At 43.5% G+C, this 24,701-nt stretch overlaps 2 protein-coding genes across 4 annotated transcripts in view; one reads left to right on the top strand and one right to left on the bottom strand.

The window, feature by feature from the left end:
• cpne2 (copine II) overlaps positions 1-15,494 on the top strand; it is a 55,355-nt gene extending 39,861 nt beyond the window's left edge. For all 3 annotated transcript variants that reach the window (XM_084018436.1, XM_084018435.1, XM_084018437.1), the window contains exons 11-16: positions 5,538-5,671; positions 6,262-6,316; positions 6,653-6,704; positions 7,765-7,898; positions 13,074-13,310; positions 14,546-15,494. In XM_084018436.1, coding sequence (XP_083874562.1) covers positions 5,538-5,671; positions 6,262-6,316; positions 6,653-6,704; positions 7,765-7,898; positions 13,074-13,310; positions 14,546-14,653 — 720 coding nt within the window. In that variant the 3' untranslated portion in view covers positions 14,654-15,494. The remainder of the gene's footprint in view (positions 1-5,537; positions 5,672-6,261; positions 6,317-6,652; positions 6,705-7,764; positions 7,899-13,073; positions 13,311-14,545) is intronic.
• A 2,666-nt stretch (positions 15,495-18,160) lies between these two features.
• On the bottom strand, positions 18,161-24,666 carry psme3ip1 (proteasome activator subunit 3 interacting protein 1). Its single transcript, XM_084017485.1, has 7 exons — positions 24,614-24,666; positions 23,495-23,631; positions 23,296-23,394; positions 22,255-22,378; positions 20,490-20,624; positions 19,561-19,646; positions 18,161-18,815 (listed from the first exon to the last, which is right to left on the bottom strand). Exons 2-7 carry the CDS (start codon positions 23,619-23,621, stop codon positions 18,550-18,552), a joined length of 837 nt encoding a protein of 278 aa, XP_083873611.1. The 5' UTR covers positions 23,622-23,631; positions 24,614-24,666; the 3' UTR covers positions 18,161-18,549.
• Positions 24,667-24,701: the final 35 nt, after the last annotated feature.

Genomic DNA, 24,701 nt, shown 5'->3' with positions numbered 1-24,701 from the left:
TTTCTATTTTCATCTCCCGGGGGGTTACTGTTGGATGTCGATCATTAGCATACAGAAAGGAAGCGTGTATGGTACAGGCGGGGGAATGAGTGGAAGTGAGAAGAGAAGAGGTAACGGTGGAGTGTGGAACACTGAAATGTGGATGAATTACATACATACCGCCAAGGCCGGTAGTCTTTTATGATGAGCACTCCTATTCCTGTGGATTTATTTAAAAACTATCAGAAATGTGAAATATGTTCATATGTAAGGAGTTCTTCCGTAGCAGGAGCTTCATTCTTCCTCTAAGTTTTCATGAAAACTGAGCCATAGTTACACTGCAATGAGAGAACACACACACACACACACACACACACACACACACACACACACACACACACACACACACACACTACAAGTTGCATATGTACACCAGTGTCCATTTTCCCTGTCTTCTCTATCTATACAACAATCTGTGAACCTCCTTGTGTTGTAATATAGTTTTCTTTTGGGTAATCTTGAACATAGATGTTCAGTACATCATCTTAAATATAGAAGTAGTAATACTTCTTGATGGTGCAGCCTGTAAGCCGGGCGGTGTATGTGCTGTGACTGTGAGGAGTCTTGTTCTGGTTCAAGGTCTTGGTTCAAGTACAAGAGACTTGTTGTGTGGAGGAGAGTGCAGACATGCTGTCGGTGTCAGAGGATGTGTTCTGTTACAAGGCTGCTGCACACACACACACACACACACACACACACACACACACACACACACACACACACACACACACACACACACGTTGACAGCCTGTTATTTTCACCTTATCGTGTTGTTGGAAGTGAGGCTTTAAAGCAGAGCATGGGGATGTTGCCATAGCGATGCTTTGTGCTGTTGATGACAACAGTGTTGCACCACAATAAATACGTGACTGAGGAAAATATTGTGAAAAAGAGCATTGAATGCATTTTATTTCTGTATTAATTAATGTATTAATATTATCCTCTTAGTGTTTGTGGGTAAAAGTAGGTTTACTTTCAGCAAAATTCAGCTCAAAACATGTATAAATGCATAAAATAAATAACAACAAAGTAAGACAGCTACTGTTTAGTGTCCTCACTGCAAGGATGCTCAGAGTAACATTCACACACAGTCACATAGTTAGTGTTGTATTTATAAGTGGTGGGATCACTATTTGTAGAATCTACTCAGGAACTGGCGTGTACGTAATAAACATGATTTAGTAAAGGGAACAGTTTCCTCTTCTAGTGATGGTGAGATGAGCTCATTTAAGGCGGAATGGGAACTCTTAAATCCTCACTGCTCCCTCCTAATCTTTTGCCTTTTGTCAGAAACCTGCAGCTCGTTTCCTGATTCTCTGTCTCACACACACACACACACACACACACACACACACACACACACACACACACACACACACACACACACACACACACACACACACTAATTCTGTCTTAACACAGATACTTCCTCTCTCCTGCTTACAAACTCATTAACATATACACACACACACACATGAGCAGAAACATACAATATCCTCGTCACACTTCTGCTTCCAAGCTACGACCGATTTACATGAAAACTCCCAAACCATGACTTTGGCACACACACACACACACACACACACACACACACACACACACACACATATATACAATATCTCCATGCATCTTCCCTGCTTCGACACTCACTGATTTAGAGAAGCACATGCACACATAATCACACAAACGCCCCGTCACCGATGGCATCTTATCCTCACACACACACACACACACACACACACACACACACACACACACACACACGTGTGTGCAGAAAGAGCTGTTTTGCGGTGTTCAATCAGCCTTAGTGTGGCCCTAATCCTAATCTCCAGGAAGGGAAAGTCTCTCCTCGGGGCTGTGGAAGCTGCAGGAGAGCGGGCGGCGTTTCTCCGTTACACACTCCAACACAAAGAGACAGCCTGTTTGTGAAAGACTCATCTCAGCTGAATTACACCGTTGTTCATATCTCACGTTTGAGATCGTTGGGAGCCGCGTACGTCCCTGTGGATTCCTGGAGGAAAACACAAAACGTTTCATGAATGAGAGCAGAGACAAGCATCTTCACAGCTTCAGGCAGATGACATCAGTTAAGACACATAGCTGGGTTTTACTCTACTCGACTGTTTGGATACGTGATGTCATTCTCTACAGATCCCAGGCCCTGGGGCCATGCAACTCTGGCAAATATTAGATTGTGATATGCTGTTAAATTCCCAGAATTCCCCTGGTATCTGCATTATGGGAATTGTAGGATCCTGTTTTTGGAACTTGATCCATACTAGCAAGTAAAAGTCAGGATATCTCGGTCTCTGTCATTAATCGGCTGCAGTCACTTGTTTCTTTGAACAGCCAAATAAAAGCAGACAATTTACAAAACTCTGATATCACATATACTTGAATACTTTAACTACTTTAAGTATCAAATACATTTAGTTAGAATGTATGACACATCCCTACGACACACCAGTAAAACACAATAGTGAATATTAATAGATGAAGTGAAAGCAGAAGTCTGGTGGAGGACAGCAGCTCCTACTCGCCACTAGGAACGCCTCTGAGTGAGACATGGAGTTACTTTTCACACACACTCCAACACACACACTCCAACACACACACTCCAACACACTCATCCATCCGTCACTCTGGCTGTTTAACTGCAAATGAGTCTGAGAGTCCCTGCATGTCTGAGAACGGGCTGATACTCGACGAGACATGTGAGCGCCACCATGTCAATTATTTGACAGTAATTTGACAGCGGTGGAATCCCTCTAATTTATTTCACTCAGACGTTTGCTGCCACATTGCCGCTCTGAAATATACAGTAATGAGACGCCGCTATGTCACCCCCCCTCATCGTTTTGAATCTGTGTACAGGCTTGTTGAAACCGTGAAACCGCATGTTCGTCGTGTTTAGTCTACTTATGTGTTAGCAATTACAGCTCGGGCAGGAATATGCTGGATACGGAGCGCTGTCATCAAATCCACAACCATCAAACTGGTAATGTTTGTCAGCAGAGAGGCCGTCGGAGGGGAAATGACCTCATAGATTGGGTGTAAAACAAAAACAATGAACCCGGGCCTGCATGGACATCGCTGATACAAACAGGAGCAAATCAAAATATGCTAATTTCCTCCTCAAGCAGAAGATTTGTTTTGCGGTTCATTTGGTGATTCAGATTATAGTAATTTAGATTCTATGTACAACCATTTTAAAGGCACATTTGATTGACCCTTGATTAAGATATACCACTGGACCTGGAGCAGGGATGCCCCGGTCTGCTTTCTGAATCCAGACCTGGAAGTCCTGTATGAGGCTGAGAGCCATTAACACCACTCAAACTGCATTCTGGTTCACATTCAGCCTCTATGGTCTCCCTGGATGTGTGTCTTTGCATTGACTTTGTATGGAATGGCTCCACAGGAAGTAGAAGTAGTCTAGCAGAAGATGGGTGGGGTGCTGGAGAAGGATCTGCCCCTCGTAGTCCCACGGGGAGACTTCTAGGGTCATGCTGGGGTCACTTTTCTTTCTCTGAACTGAACGATGAATCCTGGCGGTTCTGTGTGACTTCTTGATGTCAGCTGTGAGCCGTCAGTGTGTTCCCTGTTTGCTGTCAGCTCCTTACTGACTGAATACTCAGCACGCCTTCAAGCTATTTCTGCTGTTTGTTTCCCAGAAAGGAGCCGCGGGGACGACTTGTTTGCTTTGCACTCTGAACCAGGAGTATTAGTTTTCACACATATGTCCTTCCAGTACTCACACACACATGATATACAAAATATGCACCAGCACCCCAATTCTGTCACCCTGCATCTCCACGTCCGTCACTCCTCGCTCTCTCTCCACTCCCAATTCTCTTCCTCATTTACCCAATTTCCTCTCTCGTACTCGCACATTTACCTCCCTTTCTCTCTCTTCATTCTTCTCCGTGCTCCTGTTTCCGCGGCCGTTGTCCCCGTTGAAGCGGAACATTTGTGTTTCATAACGCTGCGAACACAAAGAGGGAGATGCTTTCCACTGTCTTTAAGCTGAGAGGAGGGAGGCAGAGTTTCTGGGTTCATGTCAGCACACAAACCGCTGTTCAGCGCCGGAGGAAACGCCTGTCACTCTTAATCTCATATACTGTTGTACGGCTGTGTGTGTGTGTGTGTGCCTTTGTACTTTGGGTTCATGTGTTCAAAGCATCTGTGTTCATATATTTGTGTATACTCTATGACATCGCAGTGTCACCCTGCGGTCATAGAGGTTTATATATATATATATATATATATATATATATATACCTTCTGTCTTTTTTTCAGACACATCAGCTCCAGAGATGAAAAGTAAAATACATGAATTCCTTGTTTGAGAGACCTTGATGTTCTGAAATGAAATCTGTTTTATAATCTGTTTGATGAATTAGGAAAATCCTTCAGTAGCTAAACCATTTACAGTGAAGTTCAATGTAAAAAGACTTGCAGTGACGAGGTTGGACATGAAGGCAGATATAGAAGGTGTGTGAGTGGTGGGTTTTTGTCTAAAGCCGACCTCGGAGATAACGAGATGTTTCAGAACGTACCACTAGACCTCCACTGCTGGGGGTTTGATAATCTACCATTACCAATCTATTTGCTTGCTTGACAACTCCCAGCCTAATTAGTAGTCTTCTAAATGCCTCCTACAGGTTACATACAAACATTCAGTGTTCTTGAAATGACAGTTCTTACACATGAACCTCTCTTCACATTGACATAACTCCACCACACAGCACGGATTTAAAAATAAAACACGTCACTGTTAAAGCTGCTTGCTGACAGTTTGCTGACAAGCAACTAGTCTGTAAAAAAATGAAGTGAACACAGAGCTTCCTAAGCGTACCGGGACTTCGTTACGTTGCTTCCAGCAGTTACGTCTGTCTGTCAACAACATTACCTTCACTTCACTTATCTGGCCTGGTGTGTGTGTGTGTGTGTGTGTGTGTGTGTGTGAACATAGTCCATTTGTCCTTCCTTGGGTAGTTGCATTACATAATCCTGTTACTGCACTCTCTTTAAAAGATGATTTCTAGGGCTTTTTACTGCCTTTCTGAGGACCGCTGGAGGAGGACAGAGACGGTTGGGAGGTTGGAATCTGCGTCGCTGACTGCCGACACACGCTCTGCTGGGAGGTTTAATAGAGCAACACACCTAAAGCATTAGCGGCTCCAGCTAATTGATTGAGGCATCAATGAGAGCAGCGTGTGAGAGCTCACATTAAATTCCTCATGTCGCATTCAGCGCGTCGACGGGAGAGTTGAACAGACAACATATTAAAGCTCACAGCTGGAGGAATCCTTCTATGGGAAGGAAAACTGGGCTCCTCCTGTGACCGTTTTTATTTCATGTCAATAAAGCTTCAGTTTGCAGTTCCCTTCTGTATATTCACCTCCCGTTCATTCGAGGTAAATCTGCTTCGTTATACTCATCAGGAAAGAAAGGTTTCTGTGATGACCTATATTGTGTCACTTGTGTTTCCACAGGTGGGAATAGACTTCACAGCATCTAACGGGAATCCTCGAGAGCCCTCCTCCCTCCACTACATCAACCCACTGGGCAGCAACGAGTACCTCGCTGCCATATTAGCTGTGGGACAAATCATACAGGACTACGATACGTGAGCAACCTCCTCTTCTCTTTTTAATCACGCATGCTGCACTTATCTTAACGGGGCTGAATTCAACATGGGGCCGGGTGAGCCCGCTGCTAGCAGCTAACAGTGCAGCAGGAGCTCTTTATCACCATTGCAGGTGCTGTTTTATTTGAATCTGTCATCACTTTACATTACTTACCGATGTGAGTCATTTAAAAGGATATTTGGGGCCCAAATACACATGAAGACAAACCGTCGTGATTGGCCTGTTCCGGTCCTGAAAACATGCTGACGACCACCGAGAACGTATACATACATACGGCATTTGAAGATAATACGAGTATTCTTCTCTCGTACGGTTATTTGAAGTGTGATGCCTGTAGGTCAAACAGAAGTGTCAGATTGGTTTTGTGTCTCCTGCCGTGCTTCTCTTTGTGAGAAGCCATTTTACAACCGGCTCTCTGCTAGTTCCTCGGCGTCCTTCAATGTGTGTCTTTGTCAGGAAGGTAACAGGATTTACTCTGCCGTCTAAATGCAGCTTGTTGAATTTGGATGGAGAAGAAAAAAGAGGTTTAACTAACGCGCCAATCTGTCGTCATGGTTTTCCTCCTCAGCGACAAAATGTTTCCTGCTCTGGGATTCGGTGCCCAACTCCCACCAGACTGGAAGGTATGTGTGTGTGTGTGTGTGTGTGTGTGTGTGTGTGTGTGTGTGTGTGTGTGTGTGGATTGGAGGGGGATTGTCATAGGCAAACTTACAGTTAAACCACGTACACACACACACAGAACTGTAAGCATTATACATGCATATTCTCATGATTATGCAACTGTCAACCCATCTGTGTTGCCATGGCACTGAGCTGATTAAAAGGACAAAGGAGAGACGGAGACAGAGAGACAGAGAGACAGAGAGAGGTGTGGGAGAAATGGACACATTTCTCAACTATATTTGAAAGTGAAGTGAAAGAAGAAGATTCAGTTTGTTGTGCGTTTCTTCTCTCCTCAGGTTTCACATGAATTTGCCATCAACTTTAACCCCACCAACCCGTTCTGTTCAGGTGAGGGCTGACCCTGCTGCTGTACATATTAATACACACACATATATATATATAATATATGTATATAATATATATATAAATATATATACTGTGTGGACATCAGGAATGGGCTGCTCAGGCATTTCAGAGGGACTAACCAAAATGTTTATGCATTCATGTTCCCCTCAGGATAGATCATAATCACTTTAATGAACCCCTATGATTTCATTTGGCGCCATCATCTGGTCAATATTTGTATTGGTTTATCAGGATGCTACACATGTAGTAAACATTGGTACTGGTCAGTTGCCGTCGTCATGACGAGCGCCGTCACAAAGCTGCCGAATCCTGTTTGAACAGGAAAAGGTTACTTTCACCACATCTAGTTACAACAGATTCATGTTTCCTTTCAGAAGTAAGCTTTTTAATGTGGAGCGTTCGCCAACGCAACATTAGCATTTTGAAATGTGCAAATGTATTAATTGACAAATGCAAATGAGTTGAGTGTTGAGAGCACGACTGTGAGACACTTATCTGATCTGGGAGGAGGTTATGCTTTAATAAGAGCGTGAGAACACATTCAGATTAAATGTTTCTTTTTAAGCTCCTCTACAAACTATGCATTACATCTTTACTTGGAAAAGCCAACTCAGCCTCCAGTGCCTCTAAAATATAAGTTCCAGGCCAGACAATAAAACCTGGTTCTGAGTCCACCTGCCTTATATAACACATCCCAGCCCTACGAGGAATTAGCATTATTCTTTAGCACCAAATGATTGTTTGCTGGTATTTTTAAATATCTTATAATGGGCACCATTTGCGGGGCATTGTTCAATTTGAATGTCTGTATTTCCATTACTTCAGGATGTGGAGAAAGAGAACTTTTATAACGAGAAGCTGCGTTTAAGCTGCAGTATTGACTAAAAAAAACAGGAGGCGAATGAACTCATTAACACTTTGAATTGTCTGGTTGTTTAGAGTGTGAAATAGCACCGTGATGAGAAACCATCATGCCTTCCCTCATCACAACCTTCCTCCTCAGTCATACGTCAGGTTAACGTGTGAATCTTCCTCCCTGCAGGCGTGGAGGGCATCGCTCAGGCCTACTCCGCCTGCCTGCCTCACATCCGTTTCTACGGCCCGACCAACTTCTCCCCCATCATCAGCCACGTGGCGCGCTTCGCTGCCCAGGCTCTCCAGCAGGAGAAAGCAGCGGTAGGTTTGAATTACTATTACACAAGGGGACGACACAGTGTGTGAAGCATCAGCACATAGGCCGGCTTTATCCCAGTTTCCACGACAACCAGTAACCACGACATTTCCAACGCCTAAACACAGCCATTCACCGCAAAACACGTTTTCCAGAGACGGCAGAAAGACGTGTAGCGTCTGTGATGTCGTCATCCATTTCTCACCCCGACGGGTTGGGGTTCCTTCTGTGTTTGCATGTTCCCTGCAGGTTCTCCGAGGACATGCAGGTGTGATGGAGTGAGTGTGAGATGTTTGTCTCTATGTGTGCCGGTGTATCTGAGGCAGCAGCACATGAAATCCAAATGAAGAACAAGCCTGAGGCCATGTCTCACACCCGAGAAGGTCTTCTATTATGGTCTGTTTCTGGTAGGAAGTCATACAGCGTTCCTCCGGCTCCTTTTAGATCAATAACAATAACAAACATGACACACATGCTGCGTATTACTGTGTACTTTATATTCAATGGCTATTCTCAGGGCTTTGTTTGCTTAGAAACTACATGTAATATAATGTTATGATAGACTATCACAGGGCTGACATGTAGAGACAGACAGGTAACCAGACTGGTTACCTGTCTGTCTCTACATGTCTCCCTGTGATAGACTGGTTACCTGTCTGTCTCTACATGTCTCCCTGTGATAGACTGGTTACCTGTCTGTCTCTACATGTCAGCCCTGTGATAGACTGGTTACCTGTCTGTCTCTACATGTCTCCCTGTGATAGACTGGTTACCTGTCTGTCTCTACATGTCTCCCTGTGATAGACTGGTTACCTGTCTGTCTCTACATGTTGATAGACTGGTTACCTGTCTGTCTCTACATGTCTCCCTGTGATAGACTGGTTACCTGTCTGTCTCTACATGTCAGCCCTGTGATAGACTGGTTACCTGTCTGTCTCTACATGTCAGCCCTGTGATAGACTGGTTACCTGTCTGTCTCTACATGTCAGCCCTGTGATAGACTGGTTACCTGTCTGTCTCTACATGTCAGCCCTGTGATAGACTGGTTACCTGTCTGTCTCTACATGTTGATAGACTGGTTACCTGTCTGTCTCTACATGTCTCCCTGTGATAGACTGGTTACCTGTCTGTCTCTACATGTCAGCCCTGTGATAGACTGGTTACCTGTCTGTCTCTACATGTCAGCCCTGTGATAGACTGGTTACCTGTCTGTCTCTACCTGTCTCCCTGTGATAGACTGGTTACCTGTCTGTCTCTACATGTTGATAGACTGGTTACCTGTCTGTCTCTACATGTCAGCCCTGTGATAGACTGGTTACCTGTCTGTCTCTACATGTTGATAGACTGGTTACCTGTCTGTCTCTACATGTCTCCCTGTGATAGACTGGTTACCTGTCTGTCTCTACATGTCAGCCCTGTGATAGACTGGTTACCTGTCTGTCTCTACATGTCAGCCCTGTGATAGACTGGTTACCTGTCTGTCTCTACATGTCTCCCTGTGATAGACTGGTTACCTGTCTGTCATACTGGTTACCTGTCTGTCTCTACATGTCTCCCTGTGATAGACTGGTTACCTGTCTGTCTCTACATGTCTCCCTGTGATAGACTGGTTACCTGTCTGTCTCTACATGTCAGCCCTGTGATAGACTGGTTACCTGTCTGTCTCTACATGTCTCCCTGTGATAGACTGGTTACCTGTCTGTCTCTACATGTCTCCCTGTGATAGACTGGTTACCTGTCTGTCTCTACATGTTGATAGACTGGTTACCTGTCTGTCTCTACATGTCTCCCTGTGATAGACTGGTTACCTGTCTGTCTCTACATGTCAGCCCTGTGATAGACTGGTTACCTGTCTGTCTCTACATGTCAGCCCTGTGATAGACTGGTTACCTGTCTGTCTCTACATGTCAGCCCTGTGATAGACTGGTTACCTGTCTGTCTCTACATGTCAGCCCTGTGATAGACTGGTTACCTGTCTGTCTCTACATGTTGATAGACTGGTTACCTGTCTGTCTCTACATGTCTCCCTGTGATAGACTGGTTACCTGTCTGTCTCTACATGTCAGCCCTGTGATAGACTGGTTACCTGTCTGTCTCTACATGTCAGCCCTGTGATAGACTGGTTACCTGTCTGTCTCTACATGTTGATAGACTGGTTACCTGTCTGTCTCTACATGTCAGCCCTGTGATAGACTGGTTACCTGTCTGTCTCTACATGTTGATAGACTGGTTACCTGTCTGTCTCTACATGTCTCCCTGTGATAGACTGGTTACCTGTCTGTCTCTACATGTCAGCCCTGTGATAGACTGGTTACCTGTCTGTCTCTACATGTCAGCCCTGTGATAGACTGGTTACCTGTCTGTCTCTACATGTCTCCCTGTGATAGACTGGTTACCTGTCTGTCATACTGGTTACCTGTCTGTCTCTACATGTCTCCCTGTGATAGACCGGTTACCTGTCTGTCTCTACATGTTGATAGACTGGTTACCTGTCTGTCTCTACATGTCTCCCTGTGATAGACTGGTTACCTGTCTGTCTCTACATGTCAGCCCTGTGATAGACTGGTTACCTGTCTGTCTCTACATGTCAGCCCTGTGATAGACTGGTTACCTGTCTGTCTCTACATGTCTCCCTGTGATAGACTGGTTACCTGTCTGTCTCTACATGTCTCCCTGTGATAGACTGGTTACCTGTCTGTCTCTACATGTCTCCCTGTGATAGACTGGTTACCTGTCTGTCTCTACATGTCTCCCTGTGATAGACTGGTTACCTGTCTGTCTCTACATGTCAGCCCTGTGATAGACTGGTTACCTGTCTGTCTCTACATGTCTCCCTGTGATAGACTGGTTACCTGTCTGTCTCTACATGTCTCCCTGTGATAGACTGGTTACCTGTCTGTCTCTACATGTCTCCCTGTGATAGACTGGTTACCTGTCTGTCTCTACATGTCTCCCTGTGATAGACTGGTTACCTGTCTGTCTCTACATGTCGGCCCTGTGATAGACTGGTTACCTGTCTGTCTCTACATGTCTCCCTGTGATAGACTGGTTACCTGTCTGTCTCTACATGTCTCCCTGTGATAGACTGGTTACCTGTCTGTCTCTACATGTCTCCCTGTGATAGACTGGTTACCTGTCTGTCTCTACATGTCAGCCCTGTGATAGACTGGTTACCTGTCTGTCTCTACATGTCAGCCCTGTGATAGACTGGTTACCTGTCTGTCTCTACATGTCAGCCCTGTGATAGACTGGTTACCTGTCTGTCTCTACATGTCAGCCCTGTGATAGACTGGTTACCTGTCTGTCTCTACATGTCAGCCCTGTGATAGACTGGTTACCTGTCTGTCTCTACATGTCTCCCTGTGATAGACTGGTTACCTGTCTGTCATACTGGGTACCTGTCTGTCTCTACATGTCGGTCCTGTGATAGACTGGTTACCTGTCTGTCTCTACATGTTGATAGACTGGTTACCTGTCTGTCTCTACATGTTGATAGACTGGTTACCTGTCTGTCTCTACATGTCTCCCTGTGATAGACTGGTTACCTGTCTGTCATACTGGGTACCTGTCTGTCTCTACATGTTGATAGACTGGTTACCCGTCTGTCTCTACATGTCTCCCTGTGATAGACTGGTTACCTGTCTGTCTCTACATGTCTCCCTGTGATAGACTGGTTACCTGTCTGTCATACTGGGTACCTGTCTGTCTCTACATGTCGGGGTTCTTCATACAAACATGTCTCTACAACCTTCCAGTGAGCGGTTCCTCTCACGTCTACAGAGCAGTAGCTGCTATCATTATGCTCCCACGGTGCTTTCCCCCTAATTGTATGCTGTCACCCCGCTGAGAACAAATACATGAGCAAAACACACAAAGGCTCGTACTCTGTGTGTTGTCTGCCACCATCCTTTAGTTTCTGTGAGGAAACCATGGCAGGTCCTGTTTCTGGTTTCTTTTTGTTGCTCCGCCTCCATCTTCCTGTTCCTCAGATAATGAGAGAACCTGCGACTGCAGACTGTCACTGTGGACAAACACCATGCTCACACACAGCCTGCAGGCCGGTAGTGTGTGTGTGTGTGTGTGTGTGTGTGTGTGTGTGTGTGTGTGTGTGTGTGTGTGTGAGCGGCCCAGTGTGTGAGAAACCCTGTCTGTCTGTGTGATAATGATTCTCTAATGAGCGCCGCTGTTAGCACATTAAAGAGACAGGCTTCAGAGCCCTCCCTGTGTGTGTGTGTGTGTGTGTGTGTGTGTGTGTGTGTGTGCCCATATATGGTCTGCCTTACATGCCTCAAACAGCGGAGCCGTTTCCAACACATCTAGCTCTACAGTCTTGTCTTTGCTTCCTTGGCGTCCCGGCTGGAGAATAAGCGTAGAGAGTTAGTCACGCTTGTTTCGGCTGATCTATTCCAACATGCTTCACACTGATTGGGTCATTCACAGCTGTGTGGCCAATCACGTTCGACCATATTCATGGCGAGCGTGGACATTATTCCCCAACACTGTTGATCCAAACGACTTCACGCTTCACGGCGTGTTTTGCAGAAACCCGAGGAACTGTCGGGTCGAATGCATCTGGACGTATTCATCAGTGCATCACGTACACACTGTGTTCACCGGACCCCCACGCTACGACCAAACTCTTCTTCACTGGATTGGAGTCAACCAGTTCTGCCACGATGCTTCCTAAAATAACCTTCTCATTAACATTTATGTGTAAATGTCTTTTAGTAGGACTCCTGAAAAGTGAATCGTTTTTTTCCAGTCTTTGTGCCCTCAATACATTCATGTTTTTCTCATTTCTTCAACGTTCTCCTTAAATGTACAGAAATCCAGCAAGAACACGGATGGATGGCAACATGCTGCAGGATCTTTGACCATCTCTTCACCTTATTCATCTGTCAACTCACCGTTTTCATGTTGTTTTCATGTTTTTATATGAATGCAGCCCAGCTTAATGCAGCTCTAACATGTCCTCTACTACTTTGTTTCATATCTCTTTGTCCTCCCCCGCCTTCACAGCACTCTGTCTGTTTACCATTATTGACAGCATAATCATAATGATTGAACTGATTGTCTCTTTTGTCTTCAAACTTCTGTTCAAGATGCAGCAGTGACATCACATGAAGGAGATTTCTCATTTCCCTTTGTGTCCCCCCTCCCTCCCCCCTCACCGTCAGCAGCAGTACTTCAATCTGCTCATCATAACGGACGGTGTCATCAGCGACATGGACGAGACGCGTCACGCCATCGTGCAGGCGTCCAAGCTCCCCATGTCCATCATCATCATCGGCGTGGGCAACGCAGACTTCGCCGCCATGGAGTTCCTGGACGGAGACGTCAGCGTTCTGAGGTCCAACACGGGGGAGGAGGCGGTCCGCGACATCGTGCAGTTCGTCCCCTTCAGGGACTTCAGAAACGTGAGTATCGTAAAGACGTCTCTCAGTCACCATTTCCCCCCCGAGATGCAGTTTTTACTCGCTGATGTGATTTGCGGCGTCACTTTGACTCCATCTTAGTTCTGCTTGCGAGGCTTTACCTAATGACACAATGTCACGCTGTCTGAGTGTGAATGTGTTCCCACATGGCAGCCTGTTGCTGCTCACACACACACACACACACACACACACACACACACACACACACACACACACACACACACACACACACACACACACACACACACAGGGAGGAGAGCTGCCTGGTGTGTGTTGATGAGCATTCACACAAACAGCACGTGTAAAAAGAAGAATAAACAGGTTTAATCTGCAGTTCCATGTGAGCTGTAGATTAGCAACATGGGTTATTATTGTGTGCTCACTCGTAGGCTGGAAGACTCACTTTGTTATTGTTAGTTTGTGTGTGTGTGTGTGTGTGTGTGTGTGTGGGCTGGAGGTGGGCGAGCTGACTTCCTCTGTAGTGGGAGGAACAGTGTTTGCTGGCTTCGTACCAGTTTGTCGGTGGGAGGGTGAGAGACGGCAGCAGCCATAACGGCGAGGAAGGGGAGAAACGTGATAATTAGGGAGACTTGAAATGATGATCTGCGTTGGCAGACTAGCTTTTACTATAAAATATGTTCATAAAGTCGGTGTTGATTAGATACTGTAATATAATGTATGAGCCTGAAAACAACGTGGTGGGATCAGTAACTCTGAGAAGATTTTATATAGATTTAAAGGAACATAGCAGTGTTCCTCCTATCAGCCGTTTATATAAACCTCTACCATGTTTACTACAATCACTTTATCTAAGTGTTTACATTTTCTTCATATTCAATAAACGTTTCAGAATGTACCTGAACATCTCACGGCTCGTTAAAACTCACCTCAATAAAATCCTCCTTCAAATTAGAAATTATTTTCTGATGAGGAACTATTTTTCCAGGCGTAATAACATTCGGCCCAACAGTGTCTCTGTTGTGACTAAACCATAATCAGTGATTAAACTTACTGTAAACTAGTCATCTGTATTTACAGTAACAAATAATTACAGTACACTATATTACAGAACTGTGTTGTATGTGGAAAATACAGTAAAGTTCTGTCCGTACTGTAATTTTACATGACAGTTTATCAACCTGATTGTTTGTTTTTCCTCAGTCTTTGTGTTGCTCCGTGTGTTTTTTCTGAGGAATGAACTCTTCTTCTCCCCTCAGGCGCCCAAGGAGACCCTCGCCAAGTCTGTCCTCGCCGAGCTGCCCCAGCAGGTCACGCAGTACTTCAAACAGCGGAACGTCCCGCCGGCCAACACGGCGCCCAAGTGAGAGGCCGGCCCACCAGAGCCCGACGCTGTACCATAGCTGACTGAACCTCCCTTCTCCTTAAACAGCACACCATGCCGATCAAAGTGTGCACAAAAAAAATTTGTTGTGGACAAAAAAATCAAACAAAAAAATAAAAAAGTTGAAGACATCCCTGCTGTTATATTTGCAAAGTTGTTTCTGGATGAAGATTTTTGGTGTGAATCCATCAGCACACCGTGATGAACATGAAGGACGTCGCAGCTGATTTATCAAACACTGGCCTTTTAAGAGAAATTAAGAGTATTTATGCTTTTTGCATGTTGTGTTGTGATGGATACCATGTGATACAACGTTTTGGTGTAGAGTCCCTCCTCAGCTGAAGTATATCGGTGATCAAACCCTCTCCCGTTGTCGTATGGATCCTCGTCAGGTCGCGGGGTCAGACGAAGGCCGTTTCCTCGTCGTCAGGAGAGCTTTTTATTTTCATGTTTCCGCCAGTCGTCTGTGGGTTTGATGCCCACCGTGCTGATCGGCTGGAGAATCATGGAGGAGGCTGCAGCTGTAGCACCAACGCAGGAGGAACCTGTGGGAACTCACGCACATTTGGGGGCCATTTTTGCGGGCTTCCGCAAAATCCTTATATTTCTTATGACTTCGGTTTATTCCGCATGTTGCCAATATCTACTCACTGTTTACAAACCGATGCTGACGATCACAAACGCATGTTTGTTTGTTTGTTTTCAAACTGTGGTATCAGATTTTGTAAATATTTTAATGAGATTCTGTCGATTGGGAACAACGTTTTAAGTTTTAATGATTGGAAGCAGAAGAGAAGTTTATGATATGCATATATATATATATATATATATATATATATATATATATATATATATATATCGAATGTATATTTATATGATGCTGTTCATGTTCTGATCAGCTTATATTTCTGACATGTTTTTAAATGTACTTTTTATGCAGTGCTGACTTGTGTACTTAAACTACTACAATGTGTATTGCTGTGTATCTTTGTACTACTGTGCTGCTATTAGTTTTATAAAGGTGTTGTCTATGTCGAAACTCAGGTTAATAAACTGAAGGAAATGTCACATCCTGTTTGTTTCTGGCCTAAGTGTTTCACGCTGTAAATCAGGCAACAGTAGTTTTATTTATGGAGAAGTCGATTTCTGTCATTGCCTCACATTACAAACTGATTAAATACTGTGACTTTGCTCTGGATGAGCACAATTCACACAAAGTCATGGAAAAGTCAGTATAGTAGGTTTAAAAAGTCATGAAAAAGTCATAATATAGTAGGTTTAAAAAAGTCATAGTATTGTATGTCGAAAAAATTCATGAAATCAAGTCATTACTTTTTTCATGACTTTTTTCCGTGACTTTTTCATTACTTTTTTTCGTGACTTTTTTCATGACTCATTTTCATGACTTTTTAATCATGACTTTTTTCATGAATCTTTTCCGTGACTCTTTTTCATTATTTTTTTGTGTGCCTTTTTTCGTTACTATTTTCTCGACTTTTTTCATGACTCATTTACATTTACATTTAGGTAATTTAGCAGACGCTTTTGTCCAAAGCGACTTACAATAAGTACATTTGTCAAAAGAAGGAAACAAAGAAACCACAACATATCATTGCCGATAAAGTAAGTGTTAGGTCCTCATCTGAGTAAAGTAGTAGTATTTTTAAAGTAGTAGTATTTTCATTACTTTTTTTTGTGACTTTTTTCATTACTTTTTATCATGACTATTTTCGTGACTTTTTTTGTGTGACTTTTTTCGTTACTATTTTCGTGACTATTTTCATGACTTTTATTATGACTTTTTTCAACATGTTTTTACTGTGACTTTTTTCATGACTTTTTCTTGATTATTTTCGACATAATATACTTTAACTTTTTGTTGATGTTGAAAATAGGACAAAATAAAGTAATGGTATATATAGACACACTGGTAATGTATAACTTGCATTGATTCAATTTCACCAGTAGAATAATTAAAATAAATATTTTCCCCACTAATCACTCCTAATAAATGCTGTGACTATCAATAATGTACACACTGTAATAACCGCATGGTTGGCTTGCTGGGGACAGATTTTCATTCATTCAAAACATTCTTCTCATTCTTCTTGTGGTACGCCTCAAACCTTAAGCTCATGTTTTCTTTGTGTGTGTGTTGGTATATTGTTGTCATGGCAACTCCTTTCACAGCTGCACCAGTGTTACTGCACTTCATCGGTCGGCTAAATTGAGAAAAACCCACGACTGTCTTAATGATGTCAGTGAAGGACAGACTGGCTGATCTTGAAAAAAGTCTTGATCTTGATTATTTTAATTGTCATTCCTACTTCTTTGTTTTTAATTCTGTTTAATTTGTAATTACTTCACATTGTGCTTCCACTTGAAATGAAATGTGCGGCATAAATCAAGTTTGCTTGCTTGCTTACATTTTTTTTGCATGTCACAGCTTCCATTCACATGTAGAAAACAGTATATTTTGGGCTTAACTGCTGTACTAATACTGCATCAGATGGGACCCAAAACTACAAATTTGAAAAATTAATAAATCTGGAGTGAAGTTTAAGGGAAGTTTCTCATCTCTGCTTGAGGATAGCGACGCTAGCCTCTACTAGCATACAGCACGTGAATCTCCAACTGAAGTGTCAGCTGTCGAGTTGCATTGTGGGTAATGTAGGTGTATAGTTTGGAAAAAGGGAAGGATGCAAGGAAGAGAAAAAAGTTTGTCTCTGGTTCTGCTTCATCTTGTTTAAATGTTCTAAAAACGTCCCCACTTGCACTCTGTATTTTTTAATCTTCATTATAATATTTTAATAACGATCGATAAACATTTAGAATGTTTTTTCTCTCTTGGGGAAAAACTGCATACATTTACCTCTTACTGCTTTCACATTTTCAAATGAGACTTGAAAGGTTAGAGTCACTCTTTGGAGCCTCGTGAGTAATAAAGACGGGGAAAAAAGCATCTGAATTAATGCAGCACACCATTTCCAATCTATAATTGGTCGCTGCTAGCTGACCTTGAAGTCTCACCAGCTCTTTGTCTCACACAAAATACACAACGTAAAACACACAGTACAAGGAACAGCTCTTTATTTCTCTCTCTGCTCAGACTGCGACCAACAAAAACAAACGCCGAGGCAGCAGCCAACAGTCCAGCATCTCTCCAGCACAACGCCACTTTAAAACAAACATTACATCGCACAAATAAAAACAGGATTTCACCCCCAAAAAACGGAGAGCGAAGCTCGTCCTGCCCCGGCTCTCTCTCTCCTCTGCTGTCCATAGCTACAAAGGTGCGAGTCATGTGACACGGTCTAAAAGCGGCCTCGTCCTGCTCCACAGCTGTCAATCACTGTTCCCCTCAGCCAACAGCACAGCTTGCAGTCGCTGTGGCCTCGGGTTGGGGAGGAGGGTCGGGTGTAGGGGGGGAGGGGCAGGATGTCGTCGTGGGGTAGGCAGTGCGGGATTGGTTGCTCGGCTTAAACTGCGTGAGATGTGATTGAGGGAAGGAAGGGTACGAGGTGTCACGTTTGAGTGCAACAATAGCCAAAGAAAAAAAGAAAAGAAAAACACAAGTAGATACACAAATTTAGATTAAATCGGTCTACAAGGATTATATATTATATTACTCACACTCCATCTTTGTCTGATAACAAAGAGCAACAACGGGAATACTTACAGTGTGTGTGTGTGTGTGTGTGTTGCCAGTGCATGACTCTAACATGATATGATCTTGTGTGGAGATGCGCTACAGGCTAGATCAGTGTGTATGTATGACCTTTAAATCTGACTGTGTGCATATCCTTCCTGACTGCAAGACATTCTGGAGGCTGCCCTGATTGTGTATATATGCGTGTATACGTGTGTGTGTGTGTCTCTCTATCTGTAGGCCCTGTTGTGCCGGGGGTACGGCAACATGATTGCGTCCACGCTACCTTCGCTGTCCGAGCTGCTGTCAGAGTCGCTGCTGCCGGAATAAACCCAGAGTCCGGGTAAAACGCCGACGCACACGGCTGCTGACGGCAGGTGCAACACGCTCTGAGCGGAGCTCGGCGAGGCCGAGGGCGTCTTCTTCGCCGTCAAGCCGGGGACCGTTTGCTCGTCTTCAGCTGCCCCGGCTCCTTCTCCCGCCGCATCCTCCTGTTCTGAACAGCACAACACACTGTCAGCCTGTACATGCAGACGCCCGTGTCAGGCTGGTTTTAAATCAAAAGGTCAGAGGTTAGAATTCAGAGGGGAGAAAACACTGAAATATGTAACCAAAAAATACAGGATATGTTTTTACCAGCTGTGTTTAAAGGCATAAGTTTAATTTGCACAATGTTTACTGAAGGGGAAATCAGCTGTTTGTCTTCAAAAGCCGAATTCGAGGTAAACATAAACTCAGACCTGTGATTAATACTCATATTAATAATGGATCAAGTAATTCTCTGCAGCACAGCGCTGACAGTCAAGGCTACTAGCTGGTGGACCAGTTAGATATCAAAGGTCACCAAGCTATTGTTATTGCTAATATTCTTGCAACTTCATTAAAAATACAATTTATTAATATTTTGTATTATGGGGCTTTAAATACTTTCACTTCTGCTGCACTCAAAGTGAAAATGGATTAATAAAGGAGTTTAACTTTGTTATCGGCAGAGAAATATGAAATCTGCACAGAATAAAAACAATTCAAATGAGCTACAGATAACCAGAGTGAGCGTTTGACAATAAGATAATCAACTTCCCCGTCGTATGAATCAGGGACCGTGACGTTTTGGTCACGTCTCCATGATGAGGCGGACTCCTCTCACTCACAGCGAGCTGTACGTGAGTTAGTCTGCCCCCATAGTGTACTTCACAGCATTTAGCAATAATTATAGTGCACAACCTCAGGCTGCAGCCCACCTGCGTGTCCGTTTCCATTTCCTGCCGTTGCCGATGTTGTGATTTCAACCTTCTGTTTCTTGCTGCCGTCTGACGACTGTGAAGAGCTGGGTGAGAGAACAAAGACATTTAGTGGATGTAAAGATGCTCCGAACGAGATAGACACGTATCGGGTTGGATGGGAATGAGGTCATTTTTCAGTCAGACAAACCTCCATTATGAAGCGACTTCAGGGAATTAAGTGAACTGGAGTTTACAATTTTCATCAATTTAATCCCTGAAACGAGGGTTCCTGTGGGAGAAAAGCCCCGACGCTAACATCCCAAACCCACGTGGGAACAGTGAACATATCGTTGGTGAAGATGAGAACAGAACCAAAGGACACTGAATATTGGATTTGACCTCTGAACCCCAAACTTGTTGAATATTCACTGAATCCATTTCACATAATTATTTTTTCTCAGCCACGTCATTCATGATTCCCCAGCTGTGCTGACGAGTGCAAAATGTATTTTTTAATTGTATTATTTATTGATTTATTTAAAGTATAGTTTTAGTAGGACATGTAGCATAAAGTCAATGAATCATCACTATATAAGCTTTAATTTGTATTTAATTGTATTATTTATTTATTAACTGGATGTAGAGTATTTGTTTTTAAATGGGAATATTAGTACATTTTTCAATGAATTATCACTAACTCAAGTCTAGATTTGATTATTTTTCCAGAAGGAAGCACATGATTTGTTCAACGGCCGTGGGAAATTTGAAAATCTAATCATAATTTCTGTTTTTACAGTTTCTAGGGATGACAAACGGTGTAAGGCTTTGTTTGGCTGTAACGCCTTTCAAGCTGGCAGGTTGTGGGCTTCAGAGAAGTAAACTGGACCAGTGACATCTCAGGGTAACAAGCGATGAACCTGCAGGTTTAACAGCGTCCGTCTTCCTACCTGCGTCTCTTGACAGCTCCGGCCAACAAATGAGCCTGAGACAGATGGCTGGTCCTCTGCTCCGCCCCCGAATGTTTAGGGACCTTCTTCTCCGGCTCTCTGCGGCTGTCGGTGGACGCCTGCTTCACTAGAGCGCTGTGGCAGGACGGAGTTAAGGTGAACGAACAACGATGGAGGGAACAGAGTGTCGTTTTAACACGTCAGCGCTGGGGGAGACAAGCCGTTACATCTCTGTCACTGTGCTAGAAAGAGTGACACAGTTCTGAGAGGCCAAAAAAGGCACCGAAGCAGAGAGATGACACAGATAAGAAGCCTGTAAGACACACTCAGAGCTCAGGAGACGTGAAACGGGGTCGGGATGCAGGAAAGGGAGGAACATGGACTGAGAAACACACAAAGACACAAAGACGAAGCCCACGACATGCACAACAAAAAAGAAACACACACACATATATATATATATATATATATATATATAGAGAGAGAGAGAGAGAGAGAGAGAGAGAGAGAGAGCTAAGGTCTACACTCGTGTGTGTGTGTGTGTTTGTGTCTCACAGCAACTCCTCTAAATGGTCACCTTAGTTACCAGCTTATGATACAGTTTCCACGACAACCTCTTCCTCATCATCTGCAGACAAACCTGTCTGTCAGAAACCTGTCTGTCTGCAGAGACAAACACCGAGAGACAGAATATCATGCGGTGAATGTTGAAGGCAGAGTGGTTCTCTATATGAATAAAGTGTTTGTCCTAAAATGCTAGATATTTCTGAAGGTTATGTAAAAGCAGAGAAATGACGTGGATGGGATTTGGCAAACAGAATAGTTTGGTTCTAGACCTCCGACCCGCTGCCCACATGTTTGATTTGAAAGATTTGTTCAGCGATATCAGAGATGCTTTCTCCAGTTGGAGGATCTGTCAGCCAATCAGAGTTCAGGGATTAAGGAACGCCACCATCCCACACACACACACGCTTATTGACGATATGTCGGTTGTCAATATCCGTAACAGAAATGCCAAACTTCACTATCCATAACTTGCCATATGTCATGAAAATACAAGAGAAAACCAGAGCTGGAGATTGTTTGAACAGTGGAAAGACTTTTAAAGAAAATAAATGGTAAAAACTACCGTTTTCCTTCAGGGGAGTCTGGTATTTGGCAAGAGCGTCATAGCTGCAGTTTCTGGTAAAACAAAAGGGAATTTACTCTTTCATAAAAAGCTCTGTTTTCCATAATTCTTTCATTAGAATCTATAATAACAACCCATCCTGTCACTATTACACTGTGATCTTTATGTGTTTAACCCGACTCAATTCCAAAAATCCTTACAAGAATCCCTGACAGTTGTCAGACACGTGTGTGTGTGTGTGATGTGTGTGTGATGTGTAGTAATGTATGCACATCACAGTCCTGGCAGGAGTCGTTCCTGCCGCTGCCAAAACACATCAGGCTGCTTATCGTCTTTGAGAGACTTCCACATACGCAGCATTGTTGTGATTCGACTGTTCAACACATGAAGTGCACAAAAATGAAACCTGGGAAATAAACGGGTCAACTTAGGGAGACATGAAAACACGGAGACAACACACAGCTCAACGACTGCTCCGCTGCATGCTTTAGTTTAGTCTTGCTTATTTAAAACTTGCAGTCTGTTATTGTTCACTAGAATGTGTGTGTGTGTGTGTGTGTGTGTGGGGGGTGATAGATGAGCATGTTTAGGTAAATAATCAAGTAATTACAATGTTTTTCGATACAATAAAAGGATATTCTGTATTCCAACAGTTCCTTTTTCTCCTCGTCCCTGCGTTGCTTCTCCACGAGACACTGTTGCCGGGAGACCTCATCCAGGAAGCTGCTCTCCTCCTCGTCCAATCCCCTCACCATGTTCCCTGTCACCATGGAAACAAACATGCTCTCAACACATGGCAGCACGATGCTTGCATTTTTTCAAACAAAAAAACAAACCACAAGAGTCCAACACACGAATGACAACACGGATGACCTTCATGTATAAAAGCAATCTAACGGGCACACGGTGTGTGTGTGTGTGTGTGTGTGTGTGTGTGTGTGTGTGTGTGTGTGTGTCTCTTGACTCAGACATATATAACAACGTTCATAAAGGAATGACAGGATAAGGCTGTAAATCTGTCATCTGATTCATTACTTAAAGCTTCTACCAGGAGTTTATATTTTGTGTTGATTAGTTGGTCGGCACGAGAACCCCCCTTTAGAAGACCGCCAGGCACAGTTCCCCCCGGTGTGATCCATCACGATGGCACCGAAGACAAGCATTAAGAATAACTAGAAAATAGACCATCATCTCCCAGATGGTGTCATTTATTTATATTTGGTCACACAGAGATGGTTTTGTATAGTTATAGTACGAGCAAGACTATATGCGATACTCCATTATAAGTAAAAAAATACATAAATAATTAATTTTAAATCCTATTTAAGTAGAAGTACAAGTGATTACATCATCATGGTCATTTAAGCCCGATTCACAAAGCTTAAAGACATAACAACACTTTTTTTTGTTTTTTATAGAGTGCCTCTTTAATCATGAGAAAATAGTATAAAAGGAATGCATTTTGTGAGTCACATTTTATAATCCACCCATGTCTACAGAGCAAGTAGCTACAAACTGAAATTGAGCGTTGGAGTGGACTATTTAGCATTTAATAATACGACTGAAAACAATTCCTCGTCACAGCAACTGCCATGTTATTGTTTTAGCATTCGTTCAAACCTGGATGACAAATTACAGCGAAATGTGGATATTATAAAGAAAAAACAAAAGACTCACTGAATTTGAATTGCTCCTCAAACTCATCTTGTTTCTTGTCTTTCTGCTCCTGCAGCCGCTCAAAGAGGGATCGCGCGTCATACGCCTCCTCCGGGGCCTCTGAGGAGAACACGGATACGTAGGATGTACGCACAGTTAGAAGTTTTGGTGTGTTTTTTGGGAGGATCTGTGTGTAAATCGTCCGTGAGCGTTTTCTTACCCTCTGGGTCCTCGGGTTTCCTGACTTTCTCCCATTCCTCCTGTCTCTTCTTCCTTTTCTCATCAAGCTCACTTTCCGACACGAACTTCCTGCTGAGGTCGACGCCTGCTGTCCCTCCCTCTTCCATCGTAAGTGACCTTACAGTGAAAACACACACACACACCTGACTCGATGTATCGCTCCGAATAAATATAAATTAACAACATAAATAATGTGTTTGTGAGGAGTCTTGAGTTTAATCTTATAGAATGTCAGGGGATGAAGTCACGGCAGGGTGTCAGTGATCATCTGTGGTGACCTACCATGATAATGTCTGAATTCAATACATTTATTTTGTATGTCGTACAGAAAATTAATAAATCATCCTAACTCATTAATATTAATTTAAGAGTCCACAGAGCAAAACCCTTTAAAACAGGCATGGTACGTGGGTGCATGGTGTTATCTTCCTGTTTTATATACTGATGACCAAAAAAACACAAATAAAACAGCATTAGTGATATATATATATCTTTTTAAAGTATGTTTGTGCTCAACCTGTAATGGTGAGGTTCTGGCTCCCCCTTGTGGCCATATTTAATCATCACAACCAATTGGAATTGCAGCCATTTAAAAAAAGAAAACACTTTTCTTTGGTGAACGACAGATAACAGCCGGTTTGTAGCGCGGAGACGGTCGTGTTAAACGCGAAGTTTCACGGATTTACGCTTTTTTTGGTATCGCCGGCCCGGTTGACGACTACACCGTTAGCCGCTAAAGGTTAGCCTGTTAAGCTAGAGGACAAAGTCGGCTAAAGATACAAATATGTATAACCAATAAAACATACATTTGCATGATTAATACAACAATGTGGCTCGTTGGCTGTCTGATGTTGTAGTTTATCAGCTCGTGCGGTAAAGCTGTGCAGACGCAGGTACATTGTGTGCCGCTAGCCCCCCGGCCAGCGTTAGCTTGATTTTAACATTTTAAGAGAGCCGTTTCCGCCGCTAGCGAGATCCGAATATCGCGTCACGTGTTCGTAAACAGACCCTTCCTGCTGCGTAGTCGAGCATATTTGAGTTTCAGGTTTATTACCGTTTGATATCGTGCAGAAGAATGTCCGTGTCACGTAAAACTTACCAAAGCTCGGCTAGTTGGTAAGCTCCAAATCGATGACGTTTTGCGTCACAGTAAAAATACTCCGTCACGATTGTCGACGTGCGACTTT

The sequence above is a fragment of the Eutrigla gurnardus genome, assembly GCF_963514095.1.
Source record: "Eutrigla gurnardus genome assembly, chromosome: 9".
NCBI lineage: Eukaryota > Metazoa > Chordata > Actinopteri > Perciformes > Triglidae > Eutrigla > Eutrigla gurnardus.
Note: the sequence above shows the minus strand (reverse complement) of the source record. Positions and strands in the feature narration are given on the sequence as shown.

Excerpts from the sequence above, each read along its gene's own strand:
- psme3ip1 (XM_084017485.1), bottom strand. The coding sequence starts at position 23,621 with ATGGAAGAGGGAGGGACAGCAGGCGTCGACCTCAGCAGGAAGTTCGTG. Across the intron at positions 23,395-23,494 it reads GAAACCCGAGGACCCAGAGG|AGGCCCCGGAGGAGGCGTAT; the intron begins GTAAGAAAACGC and ends TGTTCTCCTCAG. Across the intron at positions 18,816-19,560 it reads AAATGGAAACGGACACGCAG|AACAGGAGGATGCGGCGGGA; the intron begins GTGGGCTGCAGC and ends TGTGCTGTTCAG.